Source organism: Syngnathus typhle, linkage group LG2, assembly GCF_033458585.1.
Source record: "Syngnathus typhle isolate RoL2023-S1 ecotype Sweden linkage group LG2, RoL_Styp_1.0, whole genome shotgun sequence".
Classification (NCBI taxonomy): domain Eukaryota; kingdom Metazoa; phylum Chordata; class Actinopteri; order Syngnathiformes; family Syngnathidae; genus Syngnathus; species Syngnathus typhle.
In genome coordinates this window covers 15,793,018-15,820,853 of record NC_083739.1, presented here as the reverse complement: position 1 = coordinate 15,820,853, position 27,836 = coordinate 15,793,018, and the positions used below count along the sequence as shown (strand labels likewise).

The window sequence follows — 27,836 nt, the reverse complement described above, 5'->3', positions numbered from 1 at the left end:
GAATATCAAAACCACACACACAAAACACACACGCACACACACACACAGACACAAACACACAGACTGCCTGGGGCGAGGAATCAAAAACACACACACACACTGACTCACAAACACAGGTGGTGCACATGTGCAATGCGCAAGCCTGGCCTGTGCGCAAGGATGGCAGGAGAAAAATAGACAAATGGATCACAGCCACTTTATAAATCAATAAGTGAATGAACAAATGACATTTGCAACAAAGCGCCGTTATCAAAGCTGATCGGGGTGCTTTACAAGAGACTAGCAGTAGGACGCAGCTCAGCATGAATCAATGCTGAATAGGAAGGTAACAATAACAGTTACTAAAAATAAAAAAATAAAAAACCTCTGCCAGGAAGGAGCGGAGAAGCTCCGCCCACCAAGCAAGAGTGACAGCCACATTAATTCCATTAAGTCTATTAGTATTCCATCCTCATCGCCTCACTGGGTCAATAGCCACCTCCATCAAACCACAAAGCGTCTGTTTCACTCTTCCTCATGCAGACAGGAGCACTGAAGGATTTAAGGGCAAATGGATGAATGGAAGCCCACACAAAAGACATCTCGGCTCAGCTCGGTTCTGTTCTGTCAGGTTCTGACGGGAGCCAGTAACTGGCTAAGGTGGCCCTCATGAGTCATTCACAAACCATTCCCTTAACTTCAAGTCTTTGCTTTTTGTCACTAAAACATGTTGATGACTGTCAACTTGAACATTCCTGGCACAGTAGTCATTTAGGGGACACAGCCCTGCTTGTTATGCTAGTTAATGTAATTAAATCCTTCACAAAATACAGTAGTGTCATCTTAGAGTGGCAACAGGCGAGGAGAAATAAGTTGCAGCCTGGAGACAACCTTCTCCCATCTTTTTCAAGTCTGCCTCCAGCATGCAGCGACTGAGCAAAAAGTGGCCAACAGACACTTGCTGAGCAAATATGTAGGACAGCGCCATTAGAGCATTAGTGCCGGTCAGTAGCCTGCGTGTTTGCCTGTGTGTGTGTGGCCACCGTGGATGTGTAAGACGCACCACAGGAGGAAATATCATTTGATGGGATCCTCGATCAATGCGTTTTCCCAGGGTAACAAAAATTACACTTCAAAGTTGTGAAAACAGTGTGTTATAATCACGTGTTTGCAGAGAGGGTGAGTCGTTACATCAAAGCAGTACCTATGCTCCTTCAGGGCTGAACTTTAAGGATTTCAACCAACGGCTTCTTCATTTACATGCAAATGATATTCTGTGTGTTTCCATGCACAGTGATGTGATGACGTTGAGCCGGCCGACTTGGGTTGTCCCAGTATACAGTAGGCTATGTATGCCGCAGGGTTTGATTTTGTAATATGTTAATTTCCACTTCCATAGCTGGCAATGTCCACACATCATATAGTAGGTGTCAGCTTTTTAGAATTTCGAATATTACATCACAAAATAATTTTTTGGCTCCGACTACAAGGGGGAGTAAACTGAATTTACGATAAGCAACAGTTTGACAGGTCGGGAAGAATTCAAATTCAGTTTGGCTTCAAGCTGTTCTCATGCCACGCGCACAAATTCATTGTCAAACTAGATATAAAACAAACTAGATTACACATTTAGTATTTAAAACAACCACTGTTTGCTTTTAGAAAATTGTCCCAGCCTAATGCTAACAAAAATTCCGAAACCAACATAGCATCTATGTGGCGGTTTTATGAAGTTTTAAACAACACATCGACACAGAGTGAGTTACTTAAAGTATTTGGAAAAGCTTCTTTGTCTCTGCCTGCAGGACTGTATTATACTGCCCCTGGTGGCCAAGCCGTGCACACCAGAAGGAAAAGCAATGAGTAAATCATTCATTTCTTATATTCCATTTAATTTTGTTATAACTACATGTCTTTGTTAAGTAGTATTATAAAGAGTACTTTTTCTCCTTATCTTAAAACATGAATCATTTTACTTTGCATTTTAATTGGCAAGATTGTCCTTTTGGCTGAATTCAGGTGAGATAGTCACCAGACACTTTCAGTCATGAAGAATTCAAGAAAAACTAATAAAAATAAATTACTCAAATTGTATTTTGTTTTTCTACTATCAAAAACATGGGTATAAAGGGTTGTGGGAGCTCGTCTCAGTGTGCACAGAGCAGCTCACAGAGACTATCTGTGCTCTGATAGACTCTCAGAGGGGTGAACATGATCTTTGCTGCTGTCTAGCCTGACTGACTCATGCCCATATCACCTGAGGGATTAACGGCTTCCTTGAAATGAACCAGTTTTTGTGACCTATGTCTTACTTTAATAAACTGCAGGGGAACATTTAAGGTCAAACTAAACCAGTTTTGGGGTGGTGGTCTACCTCCAATTTCAAATTTGGAAACATTTTCTTTTCAGTAAAAACTAATGGAAATGCGTGTCTTTTTGTAGTTGCAGTGAGACTCAATAAAATTTCATTTCCTTTTATAGTCACCATCACAGTTTTGCTCTTTGCCATCACTGCTACCTTTCGTAGGGGGCATCATAAAAAATCCAAAGGGAAAGCAAAAGGCACTTGAAAATTTGATTCTTTGGATGCTCGCTCAGCTGGAGACTGGCGTAATATGCTGACATCTCTTCAGACATCACACATTATGACGGCTCAACATCAAAGCGTTTGTGTGCTCTTCATTTCAAGCTGTGTATTCTTCCAAAAGTTTGTTTCAAAATTGTGAGACTTTTTGGAGAATCAAAAGTGTGAAACTGGTGTGAAATACAACAAGGATGCACGTTACGGGTGTCATTTTGTCTTTGTCGCACCTCCGTGTAATGAGCACGTTTAAGGGTGACATCATCCTGCTAATCGGACATACTAATCTGCTTTCACGCTTTTCACTTGGGAACGATTCAAGGTCTTTTAATCCTTTTGAAGAGCGAACTGTCAAACACGGGACGAACACAACTAAAAGTCCTCATGTCAAACTTTTTTTCTTTCCATCTGGAAGACCACAGAGTCCGGCCAGACGGCTCCGTGTTTGGGTTGTGTGAATCAAATCCCCCTTAGCTCTGTGGCTTCCTGTTATCCCAACAAATGGCCTTTAAACCTAATTCTGGAAAAGTCATTACTTATTTTTTTATTTTTATTTAAACCACACTAATGCTTGACAATGTTAGCGGCTCTGCTTTCCAGCTTCACAGCACGTAGAACATTAAAATATTATCTTCCTAACCTCCCTCTTAACTTCCCCCATCTTTGTCCCCCTGATGACAAAAGACTAACTGTGTCCATATGTGGGAAGTGAATAAGACAGAAGAGAAGGACCAATGACGCTTGTTTAGTTAGCTAACGGTTTTTGGCAGACGCGGGGAGTTCTTTTTTTTTTTTCGTCTTCGTGGGGCCAGACGGGTGAGACACACACACAAACACGCGCGCCCTCCTCCAAGGTTTTATTACGAGGGAAAGGTCAGAGTTCAACATGAGTGAGCCGCAAGCGCTGTGCTCTTGAAGCCCAAGTCAGCAATTGTAATCAAATGCAATTTTTGTCAAAGGCAGCAAATATCTCCACACGGCACGCTAGCTGTCTTCTTTGTGTGAACCACATTTCCCTCGATGACACAAACAACAATAAAGGGTTTAGAACAAAGACACAAACCATTTGGGGGGGCAGCGGGGAGTCCCCCAAATGGTTATGGATTTCATCACGTTAACCGAGTTCAAAAACCGAAAGTAGTGTCATGTGAGAAGGTCAAAAAGAGCAGATTAGTTGTGTGCATCGTTCCAATAAATGATTCGATACACATTTCGACGCATGGGGTGCAAAGCAATTCAAGGACCGTACACTTTAACAGTTCGATTTGGTTTGATTCGGTGAGATTACGAGATGATTTGATACGATTTGAACCAGTCCAAGAGCAAGGAATTTCTTGTTGAAAGTAGACAAAATGAATAGGCTAACATTAAATTTCGAGAAAATTAAGTGACATAAAACAAACTATTTCTGTAATCACTGTACTAACAATCCAATTTGTGTCACGTGATAGACATCATAGCTGCACACCATATTGTTAAATTACTACAAATTTTCTGTCTGCTGAGTCGGAATAGTATAAATATTCAAAAATGTCTCGTGAAACGTCCCACGGCTAAAGCGCGATGTGTCAGACAAAACTACAGATGGCGAGAATGACAAGAAAGCATTGTCATGCCAGAATAAACCAGGGGACTTTAGTCTCCTGGCAGCCAAGACAGTCGCAACGCCAATCAGGGTTCTGGGCAGCTTTGTTTTTTTGTTGTCTGTATCTTTTTAATTGTCTAAAATGCTTATTACAGACAAAGGAAATGTGGAAGCGTGATGACTTTGCCACTGTTGTCCCCAGACAATTTTTTATGTGTTTGGGGGCTCAGAGGTGATAATTCAGAGCGGCGAATGCCATATGCTTTTTTTTGCTTTTTTTTTTTTAAAGCGTCTGGTTAGGGGGGCGGGGCAAAAGGGGTCATTCAAGGTCAAAACTGAGCTTACTTTTGTTCATATTTTCAAAAAACTGAAAAGTGAAGAGGGACCTTAGGACATGATTTTTATTGTTTTCTTTGCTTCAGCCAATAGCGTGTCACTGAGATATGATCTGAATCTACGTACGGTGCGTCCATCCCGCATACATTAAAGTGCACGTGTGCGTGTGTGTACAAGCGTGCAAACATTTATTTATGCTTAAATGCTTTACAGTCTCTTGGGGTCTTCCAGCCTCGTGTGTCCCCCTTCAATGAGCCCATGCATGGGGTCTGGGTGGGGGGGTTCAGGCTAGACAGCTGCATGTGGGGGCTGGGGTGATTGTGGGGGGTGTCAGTTGGGTTTAGGTGGACGTGAGGAATGCAGCATCCTGAGGGCAGGATGACTAGGTTGAGCAGACAGGCAACGACATGGAAAAGGGAGGATGCCCCCCACCCTCAAACACACAAAACACATCTGATCCCCCTCATACGTACGTCTCATGTGTCCATCTCACACTCTCGCCGACATGCTTGTAAAAGCAGCCAAAAGGCAAATGACTATAAATGGTGTTGTACTTTGCCATCCAAACAGGGACTCAAGAGCATCAGATGTTTAAAGTTTACTAAGGATGGGGTGGAGCCAGAATGGTTAGCACGTCACACCTCAGCAGTTGCGGGGAGGCCCACTGCTGCTGCCTCCAGGTCCTGCCACAGATGGGTCCAAAAGGGAGGCCCTCCATAATTCAACAACAATAATCTCCAGTGAAAGCTCAATACAAGCAGGCACACTGCTGGGTGGAACTAACCGGGCATGTGTCTCCCTCCCAGAATTTAGAGAATGGGGGCAGGGGGGGGGGGGCAACTTTGCACTGGGGGAGGGCCCAGGTTGACATGCTGCTTATGGGCATTAGAGAATCGGGTAGAGTGGGACATTGCCTATATTTTTCCCATTTGATTTGATTTAATCTATTATAACTCCTCCAAAGCTTCACTGGCTTGATGTGCAACCCTTCATATTTGCCTCAATGTGAACACAGAGATGTCACAAAGACAGAGCTTTAAGTAGGCCAATAGGCAGCATATTTAAAGGAAGAGGATATGCCTTTAATTGCATTTTGAGCTCTTTTCCATTCATCCGTGTATAAAATAAGAAGATATCCTGCTTTATATTGCACTTAAAATTGTGTTTGTAAAACCTAGAAGGCCATATCTGTCTGTCTGTCAGATTTACAGAACATACTGGTGCTGCACCTACAACTATGACCAAATGAGACCCTTAATAAAAACCGTGGTTATGAATGCATCCTTGCAGATGCAAGAGGTCATCAACTAACCATTTTTAGGTGGGATCATTCAGTTGAGTATGACTGACCTCCGTAATCCATAACACCTTGACCTATGTCGTTGTTCTTCGTGCTCCTAACTGGCTTTAAAGGGGAACAACTACAAAAATCACCTCATTATCTGTGTTTAAAAATCTTTTGCTCTTCAATAAGACCTGACAAAAGCATGTGGCTTTCCGTGCGGTTGCTCAGCCAGCCCCTCGTGTGACCAAAGCACTTTTTGAGTTACTCAACCGGGACAGCACAAACAGTGAGTTGGAAACTGAAACGGGGCTCAGTGAGGCAGCAAAACGCAAGGCATCAAACAACAGATGGCGACTAAGGGATCAGAGGGTGTAATTAGCAAATTAAAGCACGGGTGTTTTATAGCTGTAAAAAGATCAATCAAGCAGAAGAAGCTGATCTGGCGATTTGTGTAGCTTGATTAGTCAATACGCAGCACTTTTAGCCTTAATGGTCACAAATCAGAGCTTGGATATTCTCTAAATAGCCACAGTAGTGAAGCACAAAGAGCAAACTAAAACAACAGCATGCGGCTCTCTTTTCATTTCATAGAATGGCCAACAAATGACATGTTGCCAGTGAACATGATTATTATATGTCGAGCAAAACTTGATTGCTAATAAGCTATATATAGTGGTATAAATAAGTGTCCATTTTTTTCATCTTTGTCACTTGAAAAATTGCTTTAATTCATCAACACTGGAGGGAGTTTGAGCATTTATGGCCTGTCAAAGCTTATGGCACAGCATTTAAATCAGATTAAAGTGTGGACTTTAACGTCATCACTCTGAAGAATTCATTTAGTTTTGGGTTTTTTTTTTCAAGCCATTCAGAAGTTGACTTGCTGATCTGTTTTTGATTGTTGCACTGATGCAGAAACCAAATTCGCTTCAGCTTGAGGTGACAGACTGATGGCCAAACATTCTCCATCAGGATTTTCTGTGAAGACTATAATACATGGTTCCATCGATCACAGCAAGTCCTCCAGGTCCTGAAGAAGCTAAGCAGCCCCAACCATCACACTGCCACGGCCATGTTTGCCTGTTGGAATCATATTCTTTTTCCGAAGTGCTGTAATGAGACACACACCAAGACCTCGTGTGCTGCTTTGCTTCAGCCTCAGTAAATCTGTCTCTGGGTTGAGCTGAAGATGCAAAACTATAGCCCTGACCCATGCCCTAGCCGTGCTGGGGTTTGTTTGTGCGCAAGCATGAGCCTGTGAATGTGAATTCACGGCAGTCTCCTTTGACACATGAGAGCGCTGTGCTATGAGGGTCTCCAAGAGACCTGACAGATCTGTGACAAAGTGCGCCTGAGGAGAGAGGCTTCCATGTTAATCCACTCTCATACATGTTAACTACACTTGGAGAGTTCATGCTGAGAGGCTGGGATAACAACATGCATCGTCGCCATTCCATGAATGCTCGATTGTTAGTGAATTTGACTCATGTAATGTTCACATCAGTACAGCTCACCATTGGTGTGGGCCATGCTGTTATGTTCTGAGCAGCTATGGTAGTCCCGTTTAAATGAAAAAATGGGTTGTGAGAAAACACGGCGCGACGGGATGGGCAAACCTGACAAGTCGTTATTGCCGTGGCAATATTTGCTGTCTTCAAAATCACTTGGAGTTGTTTGCCTCTCAGTGGGATTGGATCTTAAGGTAACATGATTGAAAGCCACCTAGAACTTGTAAACGCTACATGCAGTCTCACCTGACCGGTACTAGAATCTTCTATTTAGTTTCACTGAAGAACCTTGTCTGACCCACTGGCAAGGGTTGGGCAATTAGAAATCACCCAACTTGATGTAGAAGTGGCAGTGGTCAATATCAGGACATCTGGCTATCAGCATGGTGCCCGATGCAATTTAGATTTAGGTGCCTTCAAAGGGACAAGGCATTTGGTTTGGTCTTACAGAAAGTATGAACAGGCTAGAATAGATTCTACAGGAAAAATGTGCAAGTCAGTGAGTTTGCGAAGGATGAATGGAGGTCGACTGTCAAAATGATCTTGAAGCGATGGAGGCATAATGAAGTTTACCACACAGCAGCATTGTGTGGTTCCCGCAGCTGATGAATAAGCATCTTTAACTTTGGTACCTTGTCAATGTTTGTTTTCATCTGCTGGACACATTCGGCTGCGTTCACATGTTGAGCCTATCAGTTTCTTGGTACCAGTCGTCATATTTCAGATTTCAGGTACGAGAGGTAGGCTACATCTTCAATTTAATTGCCTGTCAATCTCTGACTGTGGTTGGGGATTTGAAGAAGAACTGCATGTCAAAACACTATATAAGTAACAATACTATTTTTCTCATGATGGATTAAGGAGAATGCCCCAAATTTCCTTAGAGACCCAAATTATGTCTAACAAAGCAGAAAGGGACCGCTGAAAGACAGAAGGTCTCCCACGTGAGCTCGCCAGCACATGCACCCGCCATCATTACAAAAAGTGAAAGGCTGTCATTAAGAGCTCAAACTGCAGACGTTGAGCTAACAAAGCAGTCGGGAAAAAGAAGATGGCTCACTTGCACTGTCTTAAATCCGCAGCGACTTAAACAATAATGATGCCGGTTTTCATTTTGAATTGCAAGACCTTAAATAAACCAACTTCAGCCAGCATTGCATGTTTGCTTACTTCCGATCTGGTGGGAGGCACAGATGGATCCGACTGGGCACTACTTTTGGTACCACTGAAGCAAATTCAAAAAAAGCGTCAAAGAAAAACAAATTATGTGAATTCTTCCTGGAGAAGGGGGCTGTTCAATATCTGAAATTCATTTCATGGTCAAGACGGAGAAGCCACAGTGCTTTATCATACTGTCCAAAATGAGGGTACATATTGACAAGGAAAGGTGGAGAAGAGAGTGTTTATTTCGAGGTGTGCAGTATAATCCACTTCTTATGGGATGGCAGAAGAAAAACCACAGACTGTTTAGTTCACACACCTAACACCTCCCTATGGCTCTTAACAGACACATCGTGAAGTGTTATAAGCCACAGCAAGAAGAATATATACAATATGTTGCTGACTTGTTTGCGGGCAGCATGGGATCGATTCCCGCTCAGTGACGGTGTGCAAGTGGGTGTGACTGGTTGTTCGTCTCTATATGTGCCCTATGACTGGCTGGTTCAGGGTTGCATGTCCCACCTGATGTCAGCTGGGATAGGCTCCAGCCTAAAATTGTTGCTGTCAAACAAATCAAGAAGACGATTCCTTTGTTTGTAAACTGGAATCCTAACACTAAACACATCAATGTCAACAAAGCAATGTGTTTCCCTTATCAGTCATGACTGACCGAGGCACCAACACCTTTTAAAACTCGAGTTACGTTAATGTTTATTTACTTTGCACAGGAGCAGCGAGGGGGAAAGACTTGCACATTAAAATGCGAGTTGTAACTCCGTGAGATTACTGGCATGGGCGATAAAATTTCAGATGACCGTTTGGGAGCTGACAGTCGCTCATTGCACGACTAAGAGTGGTAGATGCTAATTGAAATCTGGCTTGAGTAAAAGTTTGTTGGACGACTCAAAAACAGCAATGTTTGCAGTTTGGTTCAGTTTTAGCACATCTAAAAACAGTAGCAAAATTACCAATCTGCACTGAATCACTTTTGTTGGGCTACCAATGGCAGTGGAACATGCTATCTTGGTTGAAGTACATCTCTTTTAGACCTTTCAGTGCTGCATCAATGCCTCCAATCAAATGAATAAACATCTTTGTGACGTGTAGCCGTCTGGAGACATAAATGTGTGTGTGCATGTGTTTGTAATCATGCCCCTTGTCTTTGAGGAAAGGACACCCAAATTGAATAGTGCGCTGAACAATAGAGCCAATCAGATAAAAGCCGACTTCACTGAATGTGGGGAGGAGAAGGCCAAAACTAACTATGAACAACGAATGGCATGACTATACTGTATTCACTCAGTGTTGCAATTTAAATGCAGCAACAGCAAGGCAAAGCCACTTTCTAAAATAATGGGAATATTTAAATCATGTTTGAAAAAAAGATTCGGGCCAAGCAAACGGGGTAGTAATATAGCGCTACCGTCATCATCCTCATCGGTGCGCAAAAGGAGAAAGAAGCTAATGAGCTAGTTACGCTGGCAGTAAATGTCATTTTTCCTCCGGCTGGCCGCAGGCAGCGGCACGAGCACGAGCCATTACCTGCGCAGGGACGGCGAAAAAGAATCTCGTGTCAGCACTTATTGTGCTGCTTGGCATTCTAACATGCTTCGCGAGGACACCGAGGCACACAGTGAGCAGCACAATGTAACACGCATTTCATTAAAAGCACGAGTAGCGCACGCTGAGGGAGAATGCGCGCCAGTCTTGAGTCGTTTTTAATCTCTCCATTGACAGAAAGCGCAATGAGTAAAGAGCTTTTCTGGCCACATTCCACTCAGGTGTTGACCATGGGCCGCCGCTTGGCTCACCGCTGACCTTCGGAAATTTGTCCCTGAGTCCATCAAAGGATTGCATTCCAAAATTGGATCAGTGCTTTTGACAAATAGAGCAAGATGGCTTGGAGCGGGATTTGCTGACTCGCTTTAACAATCAAGTTGGTGGCCTGTAAGGATCTACACATCGAATATTTATACGAGTGACATTATTTTAATAAGTGAGTGAGCAATTATAGAAAAATGAAGGCCACATAGACCTCCAACACAGAAAGAGTGTGTGTGTGTGTGTGTGTGTGTGTGTGTGTGTGTGTGTGTGTGTGTGTGTGTGTGTGTGTGTGTGTGTGTGTGGTATATTGCACCCAAAAGCAGACCTAAGGTCTTAATGTTAAAAACGTTTTACTTAAAACATTGCCAATGCAGCAAATATTTGTTTTATAATGCCGACTGTTAGACACTAAAACACATAATTTATATTATTTCCTATGAGAAAAATAATTTGGACATCTGATTTATGACACTAAATTAGATTAATTCCTCCCTAGTTTATCCATTCATTTTGGTCAGAATGAGACGTTGCAAAATATTTTGAGGACAAAAGTCATACACACAAGTCAAAAGTAGTGGCTTATTAAATAAAATAGCCTCGAAATATTCCACAACTGGCTTCAGTCCACATTTGAGTCCAGTGTCAGACAGCCGCCCATATGTTCCACACTAGATTAGAATTAGTGGCTTTGTAATGTGCGCTACCTTTAAAAGCTCATTTATTTCCAAGTTTGAGCCTCTTTGCGGTGATGAAATGCAGTTTTGGCTCAAAACAGAGGAAAGGTGAGGTGGGGGTGCGTAGCGTATGTAAAAATACAAGCAGCAAGGGGAAGGCGGAGGAGGGAGAAGGTGATGGCAGGAGGAAACAAAGAGGTCAGTGCCATGGAAAAAAAAAAACAGGGATGTGATGCAGTGGGATGCTTCACAGCCAGGAATAGGTAGTGCAAGTGATAAAATGGGAGAGGGCAGGACAGATGGGAGGAAAAAGTGAAGGGAAAAGCACACAGGGAGATGTTAAAAATTAAACATGGACAGCCAGCAAAAAAGCAGCCATCTGCATATCATCTGATCTTCCGAGCGTTTATGTGGCATGGCCAGGTGGCGCCGTACTTTTGGAATTTTGCTTATCTGCATGCCGTATTGTGAGTGGATGGGTGAGAGCGTTAGAAAGGCTAAGTCTTCACCAAGCTGCTTAAGCGCCGCCAGCCGGGGAACCACAACGCAGATTTGGGATGCATCGCCCACACCAGCAAATAAGATTTAGGCTTTTCACTGGCAATTACTCACAGTATACATTTCAATGGCCGACCCGGATCTAAAGAGGACTTTTGCTAATCTGAGACTTGCAAGTGAACCGGAGGCTTACAGTGTTTCCAGTTGAACTACGGGATGTCAAAGCCGCTCCTTAACCATGTATTCACTATCCACCACTTTTGAGTTCTTCTAAACTGTGCAAAGATGTTTTAATTAGCGACAAAAGGCACATGCGGGAATCAAAAATGGTAACACTGAGGAAATCATTTTAAAATTTTCATGAAAGCCGTCACAGGGAACATCAATTTGAAATTTGACGGCGGATGCTTTGACAATAGCGTTAGATAATATTACGAGATCATGCCAATTTTATTTTATTTTATCCTATTCTAAAGGTTTCTACTTTTTTTTTTTGATTGACCAGCCTCCTAGGAGCAGATTGTGTTGGTCTGGATTATGAAATACATTCCTAATAAAGGTGTCCTGGGACAATCATACTTATTTGGAATATTCCTCAGATTTTCTTTATGAATCTCTGTATCTTCTCTGTCCTTCTGGGTACCCTGGCTTCATTTCAAGAACACATATGTGAGGTCAATTGGGGACTCACTCTCAGCCGGTAAGACTGTGCAATAAAAAATAATTAATATAGAAAACGCACGTAAAAGTCCATCCTCTAAAGGCTCTGTGCTCCTGATATGGTGTCTTTAGGCATCAGGATTAGTTTGGAAATTCACAAGGAAGATCCCAGTAGAGCTGAGTGGGAAGAAAAGTCAACACTTCAACATCAATAAATGCCACCATTACAAGAAGGATCCCCCAGGGTCAATATATGAGCCGGGTAGACTCGGGTGTAATGAGTCCTTCTCTCAAGGGTGTTAAGGAAGCTGATGGAGAACAAGGAGACCGGACGTGTCATTTCCTTGTTGGGCCCTCGGGATCCAGGTGTCTCCCTTTAATGGAAGCATGTTGATACTACCGTAAGGTTAATGAGCTTTGCCAAAGCTCCCAGAGGAGATAAGCCTTGTAGGCTACATGAGATTCCCATCTCATCCCTTCATCCGTCCGTGTATGCGTGTCACACCCCGGGAGAGGAGAGAGGAACCCGGCGAGAACGTGCTTTCAAACGCAACGCGAACAAAGGACGGAAAGACACGTCAAAAGGAGCCAAGCAGAAAGTCACCACTGCCGGCCTTTTTAAAACAATTAGGGCCTGGATGAGATTCTCTGACGCTTCACGTTGCCAAGCAAAACCCCCCAAATGTGGCGGCAAAAGGAAAGCTTAGTGAGGGTGGGCTCTAATCAGAAACAGACCCTCTATAACAACAAACCACACGCTCACATAGGCCGCATCGACGCTGCATATTTAAGCTGCGCAGGAAGGGGAAAGGCCTGTGGAAACATCAAATTGTAATGGCAAACATGCTGAGTGAGCAGAGACTGACAGAAAGAACCACGTGAGGATGGCAAAGGAAAAAAAGGGCTTTTGAGTACAATGGCTGCCGGAGCACAGATTCCTCCGAGGCTGCTTTAAGAGTGTTTGCTAGAGACTTGTACGATGTGGCTTTACCGCGCTCTTTTTGTCTTGCGCTCAGACGCGGCTTAGTCTTTTGTTTGCCTTTCTGTATACGCAACTGGCTAAAAGTGAGCAACCATCTGAGCAAGTGTGCGCTGCATCTGCTCCCAACCCCCCCGAACACAAGAGAGACGGTTTAGGATGATGTGCAGCGGTGAAAAAAGGAAGCAAAAAATACAGGATGGGAGCTCGGGTTGAGGAAAAGTTTGCTTCGCTGAAGGTTTACTCCCCAGCCAATGGAGAGGCAGTGTGACATTCCAAGCTTGATCCCTTATAAACCCTCTCTGTTACTGGAAGATCTGATTTGGAAATAAGAGGCCAGATCGGGGCTTTGACTGGCCTTATAAGGGATTGCCGTTTGGCCTGCAAGCATCACGGCTAATGGAAAAGCTGCGGAGAATGAAAGGTGGGAGGTGGGAGTACTAACTGAGCGTTTCACAATATAGTAGAGGACCTTTGGAGTTGATTGATGTCAGAACTGACCTTAAAAAGTCAAAGGACGATTTTATGTTAATTTGTAAAAATAATATTTAGCAGACATCTTGAAGCTGTCGTGTGATTGCGGAATTGTAATGCAAACATCATACGAGGTGAAAGTCAATGTGCTTTGCAGCAAAACTAGTTTTGACAATGCGACAAGTACATTTTGACCTACTAAGTCGGTCCTCTGGAAATTGAAGGTCGAACTAACTTACATGTCCAGCAAGTTTGGAGACAATGACATGAAACTGCAAAAACATTTTGTGTATTTGTCTCCTAACAAAGTTGGATGCTCCTCTTTCGCATCTCCTCGCCAAGATTCTCAGACAGTACATTCCGACAACAAGCGGAGGCTCCCGATCCGCCCCGCTAATCTGATCAGCAGCATTTTGTTCGACAGCGTCTTATTTAAAGAGATGAGCAGTCTCGACATGCCGTAACCCAAACACCCTCTTATCCTCTTCCGAGCCGACGAGCCCGGCAAGCCGAAGCAGTCATCCGATCCGCCGCACCGTCCGGGCCGAGCGCCACGACCCCCGTGGTCTAGAAACAGCGTATAGCTGCCCCTCCCGCCCCTAATGCTCACCCAGCCACAACCATCCAGGCTCATTAGGTTAAAAACCCGTGACACAAGCATTTCTAGCCCTCCCCAATGTATCCATGCGTACGGGTGAATGCATTCACGTGTGATGAAACACTCTTGAAATAGAGTGAAACTGTGTCTTTCAATGTATGATCAAGGGAGTTCTCGTACACCTCCCTCATACAAATAGGTGACTAAAATTGAAATGTGCACCTTGAAAGAGAATTTGGAGTGGACCCATAGAGGTAATAGAGAATGACTGCTAGCACAATAATGTACCACTTCTTCTAAAAACAATGCTAGTAAACAATGTTTTCTTTTAGTTTAGGAATTTACCAGATCTGTTTACAAAAACAGCAAGCTTAAATTTTAATTTATCAAAATCGCATCAAATGGTCTTGTGTGGGGCGATGTATATGTATTTTATTACACAATAAATATTAAGACACCTGCCTCCCTCATAATTACATTTCAAATTTGATTTACTATTTCCAAAGTTTTTTCAAGGTAAAAGCAAACCCAAAGTCTACGGTATGTTATTATAACCATCTATTCATTTTTTTTTTATCTCTTATCCTCAGAACAGGGTCATGGATGAGCTAGAGCCGAGACCACCTGACTGGGTGAGAGACGCTTTTTTTAGTGACTTTCAAATTGTAGCAGCTAGCAATATGGAAAACCAGTGTGGAAAACCAAACACAAGTTTGGGAAGGAAAATGCAAATGATCTTGACAAGATCTTTGCCCTCTGGAGCCTAACCGGCAAAAACTCTCACCTGGAACTGGTTCATCTAGTTTACCACTGGCCCATTGTCACACGTGCACTCAAACGAGACACACAAGTCCTTACACCCTGCGAGGCTAACAGCTGCTGTCAACCGAAGCTGCAGATCCCAACGTAACACTTAGCAATTTATTCTGAGGAGGCTTTCATAACCGCTCCTTTGAGTCATAGACAACTGTTGTTGGCCTGCAGCTGTGTTGTAATTTAAACAAATCATCACATCTCAGTCTTGGGGAGGTTTGACCCGTACGTTTGGCCTTGACCTTTGCCTTTAGTCAAGTTTCCAGAGGCCCCCATAGTGTTTTCCCAACCGCTAACCATTAGGGTTTAATGAGTAACAGTGGTGACGGTGCTGACCTATGAAGGAGGGAGGCCGCTCACTCCGGCTCTGTGCTTTGAAAACCTCGACCTCGCTAATAATATGTCAGCGGACGGGCACTGGCACTCTGGTGATGCAGGTGCCCGTCAAAATTACTAATATTCCCTTGTGACTTCCACTTGTATGAAATTAGATCGCGATCATTATTGAACGAGCCCCCAAAGCATTATTTGTGCAATAAGTTATCTTTAAAAGTTGACAATAAACTGCCATGAAATAAAACAAATAAAGCTATTGCTTTGAAATACAGCCTATGTGTTACAAATGTATTTGAAATCCTTCTCAAAACTTGTGAGAGTGTTTACAAATGAAGTTTGGAATGTTCATGTAGGCTTGCAGGATGAAATATTCTCTGCATATTAAGGTGGAAGTGGTGAACAGGTAAACGATGCTTGAATGACTATCCCTGGTGAAATATTATCACACGCTATTATCACTTTATCACACTTTATTAGACTGATGCTTGGTTGGAGGAGCGGGTGGCACGCTCTCAGTTAGCCCGGGACAGAGATGAAGCGTTTTAACGACACGGCGAGAGTATGTGGAGAGGCTGCTGGAGTGAAAGGAAAACAAGACAAAGGGACAAATATCTGGTCCTTAATCTATCACTGTCAGATCATGCGGTGAACGACAAGCTCTCATGGCTGTGGTATTTCATCTCCAAATAAGAAGGGACATGGCGTTTTACCACAAACCCTAATAAGCATAATAATGATGCATGTCGGAAGGATGAGCTTGCCGACCGTAAAGATTCAGCGTCAGGTCAGAAATGCATAAAGGCGCCGCTCAGAGGGACTGACGGAAGCCGCAGACGAGCCTTGTCAAGCTTGAACAGTAAACTTTGGTGTAGACCGCATTTGTTGGTAACATTTATCAAATCTATCAAGATGGAACAACACACTTTGAGAAAATACGTACCAATGAGGCACAGGCACAAGATAAATCACCATCATAGGACACCTTTGTCATTTGTCAAGTTAAAACGTTGCCGTGCTGCGCTTCACTTTCATCTTAGTTTACTGTCTGTGTGGATTTTCTTTTGCACTTTTTTTAATCATCTTTACAAGTGTATGGTCATGTATAATTTGTTGATTGTACAGTAAATACATATTTGATAAAAAAAAAAACAACCCCAGGCATCCTTGTGCTTCGAGGTTTCACTCCACCAGTGGTCACGTTTTACTCCAAGTTTACCAAGTATTTGTTGACGTCCTCTCGTTTTGTCCTTCCAACCTCCCTTTAATCAAATTTTGGAGCACTCAAAAAGACAACGGTAATGAATTAGCTAATCACAGTTATCTGGCCCGTTCAAGCGCTTTGTAAAGCAAATCAATCAAGTCTGGCACTGGGCCAGCCATCCACTTTGACAACGTGGCTTGCTAATGTATTTTTAGTTTTTTCTTGTTTTCTTGACTCCAAATCAGGTGTTCGTCTGTCTCTTTGTCTACATCGGCAAGGTCAGACGGAGAAATGACACCAAAGACCGCATTTATTTCACTGCAGCTGTGAACTGAAAGGACAAGACGTTTAATTGATTGACAGAGGACGTTTTTTTCCTTTGATTGCGGAAAATTACAGGGACTTTTAAGCCTCGGGAAAAGAAAAACACGGCTACACCTTCACTGAGACGTTTCTGTGGGAACAGATCAATAGAACACCAGCTGATTAGAGTTTCTATGAATTTCAAATGTTCTCCTCTTGGTAACTCCATTGGCTGGAGATTAAACAAAATATGAAGATGCACCTCAATATGTATTTTGTAACATTTGAATATAGAATACTTCAACTGAATTTTAACCTCCTATACAGTGCAGTACGTTGAAGCTTGATGATAAGAACTGTTCAACAAATGTAAGACTCCAAATTGATTTGCTAAACCCAAAGCAAACTTCCAGTCGCAAGAATATGACGTCTATCTGTCTAGTTATAGTTTTCAATGCAGAAATAGGAAGTGGGGATTGAATGAGTTGTACCGCACACAACATAGTTGTGGATTTACACGACTTCTTCTTAGCGTCCTTTGGGAGTCGGCTACGTTTGCTGTACGTCTTTGGGCGAAATGAATGCTGCGATTATAGAATCTGTGTGTAGTGAAAATGTAGGCACTGTATGAGCATTAGTCTCCTGTTGTTAGATAATGAAAAACGCTTCCTTGGAGACACCGGCAGAGAAAAGAGCAAGCAATTAGTGGAGGAGAAAAGGAGTGGGAGACGGATCGGAGGCGGGAGAGAGAGCTGTTTGAATGCGATTAATGAGATCACTGCAGGGTAGAATGTGCCTCTGTGATAGTCGCGCCAGAGAAGGAAAAGACAGAGAAGAGCAAGACGATAGGGAAAGGACGGGGTGAAGGAGAAGAATGAAACGGAGAATCGGGAAGGAACCAAGCCAGCTGGAGTGGGACGCATTTAAGGCCTTGCTGAGAAAATAAAAGGCTGAGACGGAGAGTAAAAGAAGATGTAAGGCTAGCTTGAGTGTTCAGACCGCCACTGGCCTCTTAACACCCAAGTGTTTGAGGGAGTCTGGGCCAGATCTGCTCGATTGAGATGATGAATGACATGAAAAAAACACCTGACGCCCTCCTTGTCCTCTACTACCGGATTACGGTCGACAGACAACCAAGAAGGCAGGTTACGGTGGTCAACTGAAAGTCAAGTACCAGATCAACTAGATGGTCCCAAATTTGTAATGAAGAAAAAAAAGCACTGTAGGAACAAGAGAAACAAGTTCCTGTCAGTAACCGATTTTTATAAAGTGTAGTTCCGGTTTGTTGGACAATAATGTTTTTTATGAAACAGTGCTTGAAGAGAAAAATATTCTGAGAAGTTAATGTTAGTTTTTCCATCTACTAACCTTAAACTAAGTTATTTCATGTTTTTTTGCCATGTTTCCAACATTAAATCCAATTATCTGCATATTTTTCGTCGAGAGCTCTCCTGACATAACTGAATTTGTCTTTGTAAGCAAATATCTTTCCCTCAAGTAGATTTAGTGGCATTTATTCACTTCCGGGTGAGTGTAAAAGGGCTGAAAGCTTTTTTGAATCAGGTTTTGCATTGTGTTGATGATTGGCAGCAAAGCAGAGAGCGTAATAATGTGTTTTGCATTCTAAGCACAAGCTCAAACACATTATTTTCGATTTTGTATTTGGCATTTAGCTACATTTAAATTGCCTTCTTCAAATCAAGTGACAAATGGCTTTTTTATTTGCATGAGGTTTATAATAAAAGGTGCATATTTGTTTTGTGCTGGACTTTTAAAACTTGAAAAATCCACTTTGACAGAAGAAAATCAAACAGCCTTAGAAATTGGCTGAGAGTAGACGACGGTATACCTCATGGTAATTGCGACACCTTATCGGGTTAATGTGAGTCATGCTGTCACAATGGAAGCATTTAAAATGCAAATAAAGATTCAAATAAGTAATCGTATCTTCACAAAAAGAGCCGTGCTTATTTTGAACATCATTTGAATATTTCATGCTCTATTTTATATTTGCATTATGAGTATTTTATACCCTTCCTGAAATGATTGTCCATTGAATCATTGTTTTATTGTGCTGTTAAAGGAAGAGGTTAAAGCCTGCCAATCTCAGTCTTTTTTTGTTCTTTGCCTTTCAATTTCCTCATTTTTTACTGTGCTGTCTCACATCCTTCAGCGCTTTGCTCAATTTTGCTTTATAAATGGAGCTGACTTATTGGGATGAGCAATCAAACTTTGGGCACGCTTTAAATTGATTCATGTGTTTTTGTATGGTGAAAGTGAGAAAGATTATTTTTAATTTGATTCTTGTTTTTTTTTCCCGACAAAACAGTATTTCGTATGGTGAGAGTGAGAAAGATGATTTTTAATTTGATTCTTGTTATTTTTTTCTCGACAAAACAGTATTTTGTATGGTGAAAGTGAGAACGATTATTTTTAATTTGATTCTTGTTATTTTTTCCCGACAAAACAGTCTGCGGGTCACACTTAAATGCACATGTCCGTTTTATCAAAACACATAAATGACATGTGAAACCAGTCCAGTGATGCGCTAACTTCACTAGACTGGGCGACCTCGCTCCATTCACACTCAGCAAATTACAAACATTAACAGTAAAGGTGTATTTTCTTGGGGTGTTGTATGTATTGGGTCTGCAACTAACTTTGCCGTGCTGCGCTTCACTTTCATCTTAGTTTACTGCCTGTGTGGATTCGTTTTCGCACCAACAAACAAAATGAATGAATTAAGTCATCTACTGTAAAAATCATTTTGCCTCTGTTGCTTCAAATTGGAGCGACAACACAACCTAACTTCCAAATTTTAGCTTGATCAAATTCCACACGATCAATATATGTCTTACAGATTGAAAAGCAAGCAATTACTTCATCAGGCCTTTGCCCGCTTGGAAATCGAACCATTATTCCTCTGCGTTCTTTCTGCATGTTTGGAAGTATTATTGTGAAAGTCGTTCGGAGCACTTTGCCGACAGGATGAAATTTCATTTATTTGCTATTACAGGCCTCAGCTGCTGCCGCGAGCCTTTCTCCACGTTTCCCCGCTGTGGTCTCGGTGCTAGGGGAGGGGTGTAAATTGGTGGAAGAAAGGGTTGTTGACCACTTGTTCAGGAGCGCTCGGCGGGAGCAGCTGCGTGCGTTTACGAGCCTTTCAAGCACCCGACCCTTTAAGCATCGTGATCAGCTGCGGCCCTCGGCAACGCCACGCTAATTTACACTCTTCCATCCTGTGTTGGCAGCCAAGTGAGCTGGCCATTAACCCGCTGTAATGCCAACCAGCCCGACAGGACACGGGCCCAGTTAAACACCTGAACCACCCTCTGAAGTGGTCCAGCTCAGCTGCTTGGCGTCACGTCCAAACAGACTGCAAATGACTCATCAGCGCGTGATGGGAAGGATTAATTAGCCCTGAAGATCTTCGTCAAGGCTGAAAGCTTCCTGCATAAAAAGCCAGAAGTCTTTCAGCGCAAGTCGACTTGTGACTGTCAGCAAACATAAACACCCAGCACACACTGTGACGGGAGGAAACCTTTGAATTTGCCGACAGAGCTATTTCTGCCTGAATACTGCATTGCCAAGTCCGAAAACGTAGTTTAATGTGGGCCAAAACACAAGGTAAGCGTATGCAATCAAATATGCAAAACGTTTATCAAATCAATTAATTTAGACAGTGACACAAATAGCCAATTGAACTTCTGTCTGCTGGGGAAACTGACAACTAAGTAAGCATAGCTATGACATTTGACCCAAGGGTGACACAAAGACTGAAAAACAGTGGTACAAGCCATTCGATTGAAACTTCCAATCATCATAAAATGACTGCTTTGCTCCAAGTCGCACATGCATCCTACCTACATTTCCGTCCTGTTCAACATTAGATTATGAACAACTGTATGAAGCATCCCTGAGAACTAATTCTAACAGTTTAGATTAGGGGCTACAAGGTGGGATCTTCCAGACCTCCTCGTGACAGAAAAGTTAATGCTACGACACTGACACTGCTGTTATTGAAAACAGCTCTTGTATGAGACCGGCCAAGTGAGTTCATAGCGGGAAAAAAATTGCCAGACACAACACTGCATCAAATCCCACTAAATCTTGAACCCAATATGCTCCCACGTTGAATAGTGCTTAACCCAACTGTCTAGGTGAGGGACACACAGGATGGATGATGTTGTTTGTCGTCTTCGAGCAGGGGGAATCCGGAATGTGCCTCCGCTGTGCTTCCCTTTAACGCCCCCATTCATCTATTGCCGGCATGTCTTTTAACATCCAATTTCACATGTGCTGCCGTGGCCCCCGTCTCCATCCATATCAAAGGAAGAGCTCCCAGCAGCTCGTCTCCTTCTTAATGTTGTCGTTACTCCCCGCCAGTGTCGGCCCCAGCGTGGGATATGTCTGCTTTGCGCACCGCACGCAAGCACTACTCCAATTTGCATGATGCAATTCTTGGCTGATGTGTTACTGGAGTAAAGCGCGCAGTGGATTGCTATTCGGTAATTTGACCTGAGGAGATTCCTCTGAGTCGTCCTCTTGTCTCCGGGTGGCGATGATGCATCAGTGCAAGTGTGAATTTAAATAGAACATTAGGTCTAAAGCCTCGCTTATGTAGCGACGCTGTCGCTGTACTGTTTGGTTATGATTGTAGCTTGTTTTGCTGTAAATGTAACAAAAAATGTGCCATGGCTGGTAGTATTGATTTTTTTCTTTGCTGCTTTCTGCTGAGGTGAACACCTTCTGGCCTCCAAAATCAATGAGGGCCATCCACACGTCAACAGCCTACCTACTAGATACTGCCGGTTGAAAATACATTTACTCCCCCGTGCATTATCACAGCATGGAAACTAGCGTTGGGCATGTGCGATTGGGAAGATTGAATTAAAATTTGAATACCCAAGCCAAGTTTTTAAAATAATCCAGCCTACTGATTGTTGTTTGTTTGAGGACATCAGTGTACTAACTCAACACGAGGGAACGTCACACAATTGTTATATTCACGATTGTAAGGTTTACAATATTTTTTGTTCAAATTGCCCAACTTCCTATTTCCTGTGTATTTTAATTTGACCCAATTGAAGCCCTGTCCCAAAAGAAAGGTTTTTCCCCTTTTTGTTATCTGTCAAGTCGGGGTAATTATTTCAGGAAATGTCCCCATTCACACAAAAACACACAAAGGACTCAAAACCATGCTGTTCATATGCCAAGTCTGTACTGCTAAAAATCTGTATGTAGGGAGAGAAGAAGGCTCCAAACAGATGACCAGACGGCAAGTTTGTGACTAAAATAATAAAAAATAAAGACGTGGCGAGGAAGTTAACCATTCCTGCCAGTTAATCTGTATGCATAAAAACCTCTCAAAAATGTTCAGTGGAAGTCATGCCAATTGGGAAGATATTCAAAACATTGGACGGGTAACGATACCCATGTACGTTCATTAGACAAACATTTTCTTTGAGACAAATGTCTTGTTGAGAGAAACGTTTGATTTAAAAACATGTTTCTTATAATCACACACACCGTAGGAAGTTTAAAATTTGGAGCTCAGGTGGTAGAAAAACTTCAGACCTTATGTGACGATGAGAGGGAAAAAGAGCAATGGGGGAAAATAGCATTTTATAGGTAGATAAATCTAATGTAGGACATCATCATGTTAAAGTTGAACCCTTTGTCATGTTGGGTTGTAGTCTGCATTCTCACGTAATGAAGTAACAACGACACTAGTGTCGATGGACAGATCTCCTTTCAGCTTAATTGGCTTCACCTTTACCGACTTTTTGTTTTCACAGTGAGACATAAGCAACCAGTTTAAAATAAAAATAAAAAGGAACTGCACCAAATTCCAAGTACTTATTCTGGTGTCAGTTCAATTCTTAATGGTAACCGACCCGTTTTGCTCACCTCGCCTCCTTAGCGACTGCTCACTCTTAACCCCTCAACCTCAAACGATCTCCTGCAAAAGCCTGCCGGGAAACTTGCACAATACCGGCAGCCTTCGCAAAGCCCCTGCGCAGCCTTGGGAGCAGTTACAGTACATGCTGCTGGGAGGAGGTTGAGGATTGAATGGGTAAGTGAGGGGCGTCGGGCCAGGGGAATGACGGTTCTTTGGGAGGGGAGCCAATCCAATTACAGGCAACGGCGCAGCCTTGCTTGCTTTGGTAGTGGCACTGAATTTGCATTTCGATGCTGTTTCCCCTGTAAAGCCTCTCCCCGAGCGCACTTACACACAACATCCTTCCTTCCGCTTGCTCCCAAATCTTCCTCTGATGACTTGTTGAGGCTGCACACTCCCTACCTTTACCTACGCTGCTCCTCTTGATCCTCCAATAAAAGAGGCGGAGGGGAGAGAAGTGAAGATCATCATTGAAATGTTGTCACCCTACAGCTGTGACTTGCGACGAAAGCCGGCAGCGTCCAAGCACGCTCGGTGGGAGCTTATCAGCCCCGTGCAGGGCTCCTGCCCCTCTTGGGCACCTGAGGACACTGGATGGGTAACACCCTGATAAAAAATGCATCCATGTTTTAGATGGCCCGGAACACAAAGAATGTGACAATATTCACAACTCGTTGCAGAGGTAATATTTGATTTTGCAACTAAATTTGGTCACTCTATTTTTATAGCACATCAGGATGTTACCATTGCAGCACGCACTTGCAGAAATATTGTGACTGCTCCTTATCCAGTCATGTATTTGCATAGGCATGTCTGCACCACAAGGGACTGTGTCCAAGCTAGACAAATTCAACACGCGACATTAAAATCTAAATCTATGCGACTTAAGTCGTGTTAACTTGCTCTTTGGACTCAGACAAATGTATTTCACAGCTCATTCAATTGCTTACAAGTACTTGTTAAAGATGAAAAGCAAACAAATGTTCCAATCTTGTCAGCTCAAATTAAACATTGACTCTACGAGGAGGAAAGAAAATTTAACAAAGTCAGATTATTGAAACAATCACGCAATTTGAATTGATTCAAATAAAAGAATGATCTGTGCTCTGCAAAAAAAAAAAAAACATCCAGAGACTCCAGCTTACCCCTGGCACCCGGATAAGTGCTATCCTAGCATAACGTAAGAGTGAATGCTTGATATTCATCATTCCAAAGCCCAAATATCATCAAAATAACACGACTACTTTGGAGAAAGAAATCCACCATGAATTTACAATTCTAATCATAGCAAGAACATTTGAACCTACTAAGGTCATAGGTGAGAGAACCAACATCAACTGTTATTAAAAAAAAAAACATGGTGCAAATATTTCCTCTTCTAAAAAGTATTCAAAATCGAAACAATTTGACATAATGTAACCATGAGAGTTTATGTTTGACCTCAGATGTCCGCCTAAATATTTAAATAAACCTTTGTTGAGTAAATTGAATGATCAGTCCTGTGTGCTAAAGCCATTTGGAGGTGGAAATGCTCAGCAATCATTTCCTGCTCTGCCCACTGGACCGTGTAAAAACACTTCCATTGTAGGTGGCCTTCTCCCATCTTGGCTAATTCCTCCCGGTGTTGGTGTTACTGTGGTTACAGTCACGCCCCTGAGAGCATCCAGCTTCTACTTTGCATGGATTCCCAAGCAAGCGACTGCAGATCGGAGCCAGCAGCCTTGGGAGGACTCGGCCAAGTCAGACAATGGAAGAAAACTCCACTCGTGTCTCATCTCATTTAACCAAGTATGAAAAAAGGGATGTAAATAATTTAGCAGCACAAACAGCAGAATCCATCCAGCGAAGATTCTCTTCTCCACAGCCTGATGTATTGATTAAATTATGAATAGGCAGAGACCAAAATAACTCGTGCCACGGCTATTTGTGCAGCAGCAGGTTTGGAAGAAGTTTCCGAGACAGGTGTCTAGAAACCTTTTGTGACAATTTTTTGTTGTCACAGCAGCTGTTGTGGGGTTGGATTGGAGGAAGGGGGTGGGGGGGCGGGGGGTGCAGCTGGGACACACTGCTGCTGTCAATAAAAAAAGCAAGCATCATGTGGGAGGTGCGGCAAAACACTCACCCAGTGGGTTTAATGCAAGATGGCTCTTTTTCAAAAGAAAAGACCACCTCCAAGGATTTGCATCTCCGAGCTCAGATCATCTCCATTAGTGGAGTATTCAGCTTCTTCAAAATTTAAATGTAACGCAGGAAAAAACTATTAAAATGTGTAATCTCATTTAAAAAGATGAAATGTAATGTGGCCAGTGTTACAGAATGCCAAATGCAAAATATTTATTGCTTGACTTACATAATCTACCAACACGTGCAACCGAGACCAGAAACGTTCCATCTCAATAATAAACAAATATAAACATGACTGTATGCGATTACATCACTTTGTCAGAAGTGAAGAAAAATATTAATATTGTCACACAGCATTCCTCACTGTTGCACCCTTCAAGGGAAAAGTTTTGTGCAATATCGTGTTTTCTATGGCCTGAGTGAGAACTTCCTCATTATAGACTGGCCTCAAGCCATTTACACTCACTGACGTCCCCCCCCATCCAAGACCAGGGGGGAGGGCGAGGGGCACGGGCAAACTATCAATGGGCCGCAGGCGGAAAGGTGCCTATTAAAATTAATGGCCCATTGCGGTTTATTCAACACGATGACACTGGAGCTCACTTAACTAGCAACTGGAAATGACAACTACAATGAACCTGGCATCATCATTACTCCTAGCTGCTGTACTGACAGCCAGCGTTAAAATGGAAGGAGTTGGAGCACTTTACAACAGTCGTGTTTCGACTGACCAATAATGTCCCATAGTTTGCCATCCCATGGCTGGAAACATCAAACTGCTACTCTCTACTGTCCACGACAGTCCTTGCATTTATGACTCAGAGTCCGATAGAAAAAAAAAAGTACTCACCTTCTTCAGGCGGCCGCTCTTTGTCCCCACAAAGGCCACACAGTAGCCGTTGTAGACGTAGGAGATGACTGAGGTCATGCGGTCTCGGGTCTCAGTGTAGAGGGTGTGTCCGGATACCAGCTGAGAGCCACCGAGAGGCTGGTTTATGTCAAGACCGCAGAAAGAGTCGTCGATGGGCACCGGCTACAGATTGAGACAATCAGAAGACAAAGTGAGATCAAACGTGGTCACCTTTAACATGTAACACGCCTCAGGGAAACAAAACAAAAACACTTCAGAGCGAGACAACCCGAGAACCAGGCGAGGCATATAAAAGACGACAGACAGTTGGCAAGACGAAGGTGGCAGAGGAGGCAGAGTTGTGGTTACGGTGTCAGATAACTAAGGGGGAATGAAGGTGAGAGAGGTGGAGGCTCCCATGGACTAAAGTTTACCTTCCTCTTCCGCTTGGAAGAACTTTCTGGTGTCCGCCTGACTGAACGCCACCTTGCCCTCATTGCCCAGCCTACAAAATCACCTCGGATGGAAAACAGACGCTATGATAATGATGAGCTGAGCCACGCTGACCTTTCAAAACAGGAATGAAGGTATTCTACTGAACTTGGTCAGAAAGAAAAATGAAGAAATCTGGGCTTTTTTTTATTTTACTCTTGCATGCATCTGTGCTACTGCATGCCATTCCAGTTTATGCTATGAAAGAAAGAACTGTATTGATTTTGAATTCTGTCCAGTGTGCCTGGGGGAGCTCGGGAGTAGGTCATACAAGTACAGTTCAGTTCAGCCGTCTAGCTTTGGCTTTCAGATGGCAAGCCACGTTGTGTTTTGTCATTGCTAAACTCTTTCCGAGTACATTTACTTCTGTCTGCAAAGCCTTAAATGCTCATTCTGTCTTTTCTTCATCCCTCCATATGTGGCTCTGTCGACAAGGTTTGTGAAGGGAAATGAGAGGGGATTTCAGGAGTGAAAGCGGGATAGCCAGAGGGGAATAATTGCCTAAGCATTTATGGCCATGCCCTCCACTTGAATTTATTTCCTTGTTTTCCGTTTATCACATTAGCGACTGTCGCTACAGGGACGTTCCACATCATTGTTCTTGATTATATAAGACACAGCTCTAAGTGTAAATATTTGAAGTTGATTTAAATCAGCAAATGAATGTAATGGGAAATCTTGTAGCTGTTTGGGAAAAACATACGTAACCAATAGCAACAAGATAAAATCCACGCAGCAGCTTTCTTATATGTTTTTCGGGGCTCCAGACCATTTGGTTGTGATTACATCGGGATTGTTAGGATGATGCATGCTTTAGCGTAGTTGGCGGTGTGGAGGCAAATCCCGACGGACTCCATGCGGTTTAGCCTTACCCCTTCCCTGCCTTATCACAAGTCTTACTCAGGCAACATAGCAAAAAAAAAAAAAAAAAAAAAAAAAAAGCACAAAAAAAACGGCCATTATCTTTAGTGGAGCTGTGAGGCTAAAAATAGCACAAACTCTTCATCAAAGAGTTTAATCCAAGTAGAGACCATGGCTGCTGTCCTCCTCCTCTTTCACATTCAAGTAATCTCATTAAAAAGGCTTTCATTTGGAATGGAATTGGAATTAAGTTTGTGCGAGATGTGACAGGATATCGACGCGCGGATATTTCTCTCCCTGCATCGTTATCAATCTGAGCATCACTTTGCTCTGACTTGGGCTTAATTGGTAGCCGTGGTGTATGATAGTTGATAGACGTCAGGCTGTCCTGATAAGAAACAATTCCACTGAGCAGTCCCGACTATGCAGGAACGGACTATGGAGATGTAGCGACTCTCCAGATGGCACAAAGCTGGACGGGCGGGTGATAAATCTTTGATTGGCTGCTGCGTGTGAATCCCTCAGCTCAGCCTCAGCTCCATTTCCCAGCCTCAGCCTCGCGGGCTGAAGGATCTGCAGGAAAGGAATGAGAGCTGGGGGGATAATTAAGGGACTCGCTGCCGGACGATTGTTAGCAATGAAACTGAGGAAAAATGCTTTGCGTATGGAAATTAGGGAGAACCGAGCAAAGTTTGCAAAGTTAAAAATACACACTTGTTTATTTTTTTTTTGCTTATTTTGACATTGTTTTCTGCCATACTTGGCATGCCCTCAAAATGTTAATTAAATGTATTTTGTTTGCATCCAATATT

General features: G+C 42.9%; 1 protein-coding gene across 2 annotated transcripts in view; it reads right to left on the bottom strand.

Annotated features, from left to right (window-relative positions):
* The window catches only part of plxna2 (plexin A2), a 139,694-nt gene that overhangs the window by 87,658 nt on the left and 24,200 nt on the right, over positions 1–27,836 (bottom strand). Inside the window, exon 3 of one of the 2 annotated variants that reach the window (XM_061272117.1) lies at positions 25,672–25,854. In XM_061272117.1, coding sequence (XP_061128101.1) covers positions 25,672–25,854 — 183 coding nt within the window. Of the gene's footprint in view, positions 1–22,705; positions 22,848–25,671; positions 25,855–27,836 lie in introns of those variants that run through there. The other variant, XM_061272119.1, reaches the window with a different exon arrangement.